The sequence below is a fragment of the Plasmodium reichenowi genome, chromosome 13, assembly GCF_001601855.1.
Source record: "Plasmodium reichenowi strain SY57 chromosome 13, whole genome shotgun sequence".
NCBI classification, from domain to species: domain Eukaryota; phylum Apicomplexa; class Aconoidasida; order Haemosporida; family Plasmodiidae; genus Plasmodium; species Plasmodium reichenowi.
In genome coordinates, this window is record NC_033658.1 from 669,413 (window position 1) to 677,612 (window position 8,200).

General features: G+C 18.5%; 1 protein-coding gene across 1 annotated transcript; it reads left to right on the top strand.

Annotated features, from left to right (window-relative positions):
• Window positions 1-1,439: 1,439 nt before the first annotated feature.
• PRSY57_1316100 (DNA replication licensing factor MCM4, putative) lies at window positions 1,440-4,448 on the top strand (the record flags this gene model as incomplete). Its single annotated transcript, XM_012909097.2, has 1 exon — window positions 1,440-4,448. One exon carries the CDS (start codon window positions 1,440-1,442, stop codon window positions 4,446-4,448), a length of 3,009 nt encoding a protein of 1,002 aa, XP_012764551.1.
• Between the last annotated feature and the right edge of the window lie 3,752 nt (window positions 4,449-8,200).

Sequence of the window (8,200 nt, forward strand, 5' to 3'; positions counted from 1 at the left end):
TTTTTTTTTTTTTTTTTTTTTTTTTTTTTTTTTTTTTTTTTTTTTTTTTTTTTTTTTTTTTTTTTTTTTTTTTTTTTTTTTTTTTTTTTTTTTTTTTTTTTTTTGTCTCATTGATAACTAGAAAAAAATTACATATTAAAATATAATATATACATATATATATATTATATATTATTATTTTAAAAGAAATTATCGCTGAATATATTCATCAAAAAAAAGAATATATTATATGCAAAAAAATTAGCATTAAAAAAAAAAAAATTATATATATATTATAATGTATGTATGTATATTTCTTTTTTGTAAGGTCAATATTAAAAAATATGTATTATTATATATTACTATATTATATATGTATTATAATATATATAATATATATATAATATATACCATGAGTGTAATTCTTTATATGTTACTATTATTTTATTTTATTTAATAAAATTCAAAACTCACTGAAATTTTTTAAAATATTATATGTATTTATAATTATAATTTTTTTTTAAGACGATATATATATTTACAATTTTCTTTTTAAAGACAAAAATGAACTTCCAATATATTTTTTTCTCCATACTATATTTAATATATAATAAAAAAGAAAGGAATATTTTATACTCAATATTATATATTTTATATATTATATTATATATATGTGCAAAATAAAATATAAGAGTTTCATATGAATACATATATAAATACTAATTATAATAAAAATAAAAAATATTATATATATAACATTATATATATAGTATATTTGATATGAATTTTTTTTTTTTTTTTTTTTTTTTACTATTTAAATGTACATATAAATATATATATATATATATATATATATTCTTAAATTGGGGGACATATAATAACTTTTTTTATATAAATACATATATATATATATATATATAATATACATATATTATCATATTATGAATGTTTCTATCTTTAAATAAAATATACATTAATATTGTAATTGATACACATACTGTTCGAGAAAAGATGAAATTTTTAAAAGGGTTTATATGTGTGTAAAATGAATGAAGTATATATATATATATATGTATATAATTTTGTTTATATATATATATATATATATACATATATATATTCTTGATTTTTTTTTTTTTTTTTCTTTTTCTTTTTCATTTCCTTACTGGTATTAATAAGATATAGTTTTTTGAATGTAATGAAATAAAATTATGTGAAGATTTTTAAATGATTTTATGTAATATAAATATGTACATATAAACTATATATATATATATATATTTATATATATATATATATACAATTATATACACATAATTTACATATATATATATATATATATATTTATTTATTTTGATTCCTTCGTGTAGTACCTCTTTTATATTAAATTGTGGTAACTTGTTCATATATATATTTTTAAGTTCATTACTAATTTATGTATTTATAAAAAAATATAGAAAATGGGTACACCAAGAAGAAGATTAGGACAACAAAATAACAATAATAATAGTCCCTTTGCATTGAGTTCTTCTAATATATTTGGGTCGAACAATGAGATATTTGGAAGCAATTTTATGCATACTCCTATGTCGAGTAGGAGGACAAAGAACAGTAAAAGTTTTTTAAATAGTATGTTGAATGAATCAAGATATTTAAATCAGAGTAATGCCGGTTCTCAATTTATAAAATATGGACATACCCCTTTAGCTATTAGAAGAATAAAGTGCGCAAGAGCTGATATTGGAGATGTTGGTAGAGAAGCTTTTATGGAAGATGTTGAATCAGGTCGTTTGCCTCATTTTATTGATAGTAATTTAGAACAAATAAAAGAATTATTTAATCAATTTTTTGATGAATTTAATATTACAAATTATAGTGATGTTTTAGATTTCACGGATGAAGATCGTAGTATAAGTGAATATATTTTATTACATCGTGATAATTTAAAAGTCTATTTAGCTTATTATGGTTGGAAAATGATAAAATTTATTGAAACAGGAAGGCAAAATGAATGTAGATTAAATAATACTAATTATGAAGATGACGATGAAAATAATGAAAATTCCGAAGGCATACGAAACTTGGAACATATTAAATCTTTTGAAATTGATTTGACACATATATTTTTTTTTAATAAAAAATTATATAAGTTAATTATTGAATATCCATCCGATTGTATAAGTGAAATTGATAAAATTATTAGTACAAAATATAATTCTCTTTTAGCTTTAGTTTTAGAAGGAGATACCAGATCAAGTTCTTCTGATAAATATCCATTAAGCAGTACTAAGCAAGATTATTGTAGAGTTCGATTTTTTAATAAGAAACATAAAGATACCCCTAGAAAATTAGGACCTAACCAAATTGAAACCTTAGTTTGTGTTAAAGGTGTTATTATTAGATGTTCTAATATTATTCCAGAAATGACTATGGCAGCTTTTAAATGTACATCTAAAAAAAGAATAGGTGTTAATAATTATGAAAAGTGTAATGAAGAAGTTTATGAACATGTGATTCAAGGAGAAGTACAAGAACCCGTCACTTGCTCTAATTGTAATAATAAGAACACTTTTGAACTATGGCATAATAATTGTTGCTTTTCATCAAAACAATTAATTAAATTAAGTGAAGTTACTGAACATTTAAAACAAGGAGAAACGCCACAGTCAATTTCTATTTATGCATATGATGATTTAATAGATTATACTAAACCTGGAGACACAGTTGAATTAACAGGTATATTAAAAGCTTCACCTGTAAGATTAAATCCACGATCTAGATGTTATAATAGTGTACATAGAACCTACATAAATGTTATTCATATAAAAAAAGAAAATAAACAAAAAATGAAGTTAACTGAACAAAATGATACTGCTAATATTATATTAAAAAGAAATGAAGATGGTACAGTAGAGGAAAATTTTGAAAAATTAAATGAACAAGGAAATTTATTATTTACAACTGAAGTTATTCAAAAAATGGAACAATTGAGTAAAGATCCAAATATATATCAGAGATTAGTAGATTCAATAGCTCCATCAATTTATGGAAGAGAAGATATTAAGAAAGGTCTCTTATGTCAATTATTTGGTGGTAGTAAAATAACAGATAAATATAATAACAAATATAGATCTGAAATACATATCTTATTATGTGGTGATCCATCTACAGCTAAATCACAACTTTTACACTATGTTCATAAATTATCACCAAGAGGAATATATACAAGTGGAAAAGGTAGCAGTAGTGTAGGTCTTACAGCATTCATATCGAAAGATTCAGAAACAAAAGAATATATTTTAGAATCAGGAGCAGTCGTATTATCAGATAAAGGTATTTGTTGTATTGATGAATTTGATAAAATGGATGACTCAGCTAGAGCCATTCTACATGAAGTTATGGAACAACAAACAGTAACCATAGCAAAAGCCGGTATTGTTGCTACACTTAATGCACGTACATCAATCTTGGCATCAGCAAACCCTATTAATAGTAGATATGATAAAAATAAAGCAGTTGTTGAAAATATTAATTTACCACCTTCCTTATTTTCTCGATTTGATTTAATTTATTTAGTTATAGATCAGGCCAACGAAGAGGAAGACAGAAAACTAGCTACTGTACTCTGTAAAAATTTTTCCTACAATCCAGAGGAGGAGGAAGAGGAGGATCAAGAAGACCAAGAGGAAGATGAACCTAACTATATTACACAACAGAGGGCTAGAAAATCAAAAGGAACAAGTAGAAAAAATGAAGGTGAAAATTATTATAATGATGATGATGATGATGATATAAGTAATTATCTTAATGATAGTAATGATGCACAAAATAAAAGAGGTAGTTGGGCTAATGTAAATATATCATATGATGAATATAATAATAGTTCTAATAAAAAAACGTCTAAGAATTATTTAATTGATTCGAATACATTAGCATTATATATAGCTTATTGTCGTATAACATGTAATCCTATCATCTCACTTGAAAGTAAAAAAATTATCATTGAAGAATATATAAAAATGAGATGTAAAGAAGGTACCAAATCTCCAACAGCTAGTCCAAGACAACTAGAAGGATTAGTAAGATTAAGTCAAAGCTTAGCAAAAATGAAATTAAAGCGTGTAGTATCACCAGAAGAAGCAAACGAAGCTGTTAGATTGATGAATATAGCTACCTTCCAAAGTTTAATTGATCCATTAAGTGGTAGAATAGATTTTGATCAAGTAAACTTAGGACAAACTTCTCAACATAAGAAAAAATCAGATCTTATAAAAGATATTATTATGAATGCTTTAGTTTTAAAAAATATGACAAAAGATGAATTATTAACACATTGTCATGAAACTATAATGAACGATCCAGAACATACAACATCCATGGATAGGAAATCTTTTGAAGAAGCTTTTTATGATCTTGAAAAATCCCAAGAAATCACACGATTGTGTTCAGGATTATATAAGAAAAAGTAAAAAAAAAAAAATTCAAAACGATGTGATAAACATAAGAAATCGATACATAAATATATATATATATGTATGTATGTGTTATATTATTCTTTTTTTTATTATTTTCCTAATATTTTTGTATTATATACATAATTTCAAAAAAAAAATATATATATATAAAATATTTCTATGTATATCATCATAATTTTTTTAAAAATATCATATATGTATATCTTTTTTTTTTAAACGTACACTGCATTATCACGTAATTATTTTAATTTTTAAAATATATGCATATATATATATATATATATATATATATATATATATAATGGAGTGAATATTTTTTCTTTTACATTTTCATTTATTGTATTACTAAAATCTTAATATTATTAAAATAAAAAAAAAAAAAAAAAAAAAAAAAAAACATCCAATATATGTATTAAAATAAAGTTCTCTCTATATAAAAATACTTTTAAAACATTTTATATATATATATATAAATATATAAAAGGTGTTAATTATAGTGTAAAATAAAAATTAAAATAATAATATATATTATATAATATAAATATATGAAATTATACAAAGTTGTAATTTTCATATTAATATTTAACACTGAAAATTAAATAATAAAAATATAAATATGTACCTCATATGACATTAACAAAGCACAAAAAAAATTTTTTTTTTTTTTTTCAAAGACATAGAAATTTTAATGACCGAATATATGAATAAATAGATAAATAATATATATATTAATTATCATAAAAAATTTTATAATATATTTTTTTTTTTTTTTTTTGTTATAATTTTGAAAATTTTTGAAGATAGTAGTACTCTCCATAAATAATATAAAATATAATTCTATACTTTTATTATTCAATAATAATTATATATATAAAATATAATATATAATTATATAATTATTTTATTCTTATATTTTTATTTTAGTTCATTTTTTTTTTTTTTTTGAGTATATAATTTATTAAAAGAGAATAATTCCCAACCATCAGTATTTTCCATATTTGATAATAGAAAGTAAAAAAGTAAATGAATTTAACATTATATGGGGAAATATATAAATTTATAAGAAAAAAAAAAAATTTTTTTTTTTTTTATTTTAAAAATATGGAGTAGCTTTTTCCTACTTATATTATTATTTTATATTTTATTAAAAAATATATGTAATATAATCCCTATTTATTAATTAAAAAAATTTTTGCAGTAATGTATGGAAAATATATGTTTCTAGTAATTACTTTGTAAGAAAAATATATATTCCATATGCCCCCGTGTTTATCCATTTCTTTACACTCTTATATAAGTTCACAATAAAAATTTAAGTATTAAAAAAAGAAAAAGAATAAGCAATTAATAATATAAAAATAAATAATATATATAATAATAATAATATAGTAGTTATATAATTATTATTACATGAAACCTAATAAAAAAAAATATATATATATTATATATATATATATATATATATATATATATATATATATATTTAGAAAGATGATAAAAGAAAGAGTTAACATATTTTAGTAAATAAAAAATAAAAAAAGAAAAGAGGAAAACGAATAAAAAATGGAAGAAGTATGGATATGAAAAATACCCCCCTTATTTTCCTCATTTCACAAATAACATATACTAAGAACATTAATATAATACATATACACGTTTTATCATTATATACATATATATAATAAAATTACTAATGGAAAAAAAAAAAAAAAAAAAAAAAAAAAAAAAAAACGAACTTTACATATTAATATTATATGTTATGAAAAATATATGCATATAATAATAATAATAATAATATATATATATGTATAAATAATATTTATGCTAACAGCCTTTTCTTTTTTTTTTCTTTTTTTTATATAATTATAGAAAAAGGGAAAAAAAAAAAAATTATGTGTTATATATATATATATATATATATATATAATAAAATATATATATATGATACACAGTATATTTTTTTTTATTATTGAAATTTCGTTATACTAATAATTCTATTTATGAACGTAATGTTTTCGACATAATTTTTTAATTAGTGCTAATTTTTCTACACCCAACCTTTAATTTTTTGTAAAAATATATGTATTCATAATATTAAATATATATATATAATAATTTATTTGAATGATAATATATAAATAATATATGAGAATATAATATAGGAATAATATATTTGAATATAATACATAAATAATATATTTGAATATAATACATAAATAATATATTTGAATATAAAATATAAATAATATATATGAGAATATAATATAGGAATAATATATTTGGATATACATATATATATATATATATATAATATAATATTTTACATATGTATACATTATACGTAAACTTATACATAAATATATATAAGTTATATATATATAAAGATATATACAGTAATGTCATAAATACATATATATATATATATATATATATGTACACACATTAAAAAAAAAAAATAATAAATACACTACTATAATAATATTTTGCGTTATAGCTTTATATACTTTATTATGTACTGTATATATATTAGTGTTGAAAAAAAAAGAAAAAAAAAAAATTAATATTACAAATCATAAATAATGTATATATTAATTTTTTTTTCTTTTTTTTTTTTTTTCTCACGCTTCCTCATTTTTTTTTTAATGATTAAATAGAAACAATATTAAAAGAACAACAATACAATTTTATTTTTTCTATAAGATATGTTGTTTCCAGATTAATTCTTTTTCTAATTATTATATATATATATATATTCTTATTATTGCATGCTGCATGAAGATTTTCAATTTTTTTTTTCTTTATATCCGTTTTTAAATTTTGGTGAGTTTATGAGATGAAGAATACATGAGCAATATGTATGTATTTGTGTGTGTGCTGATTTTTCAATTCCTTTTATTTTTTTTCTTTTTTAATATGTAAGGGGATATTTATTTTATCTTTTGTAAGAGAATATGTAATATTTTTATTTATTTTAAATAATCTAAAAAATAGTAATTTCATATAATGTATATATATATATATATATATTTTTTTTTTATTTTAAAATAATTTTGACTTTTTAATATTTTCATGAATAATTAAAATAAGGTATTATTATCTATATATTTTGTAATGTATGTATGTTTTTTTTTTTTTTTTTTACGTAATGTATGATTAATCCCTTTTAAAATTGAGCAAATTGTGAATATTATTATTTTAAGTTTTGTGATTTGAGTTTTTTTTTTTTTTTTTTTTTAATGTAAAGTTATATATATATACATATATATATTACGTTATTATTATTTTATTTTATTTTTTTTTTAATTATTGATATTAATATATACTAGATCAAAAATATAAGTCTACATTTATTTATGTATTTTTAATATACCTTTTTCTTAATCATTTTATGTGTAATTGTGTGTGTTATATGTATTATGTAGAAAAAGGAAATTAACAATATCATAAATAATTTTGTTGAAATTTATTTTATATTGTGAAATATTTTATATATAAGTTGTTTTTTTTTTTTTATCGTTTTTTTTTTTATTTATCTTTAATTTTTTTAATTTTATTTTAACCTGAATTTTTAATTTTTTTTTTTTTTAACATGAATTTTTTTATTCTTTGTTATATCTAATTTTTTTTATTTTTTGTTATTCCTAATTTTTTATTTTTTATTTTTTGTTATTCCTAATTTTTTTTTTTTTTTTTTTTTTTTTTTTTCTTTTTTTTTTTTTTTTTTTTTTTTTTTTTTTTTTTTTTTT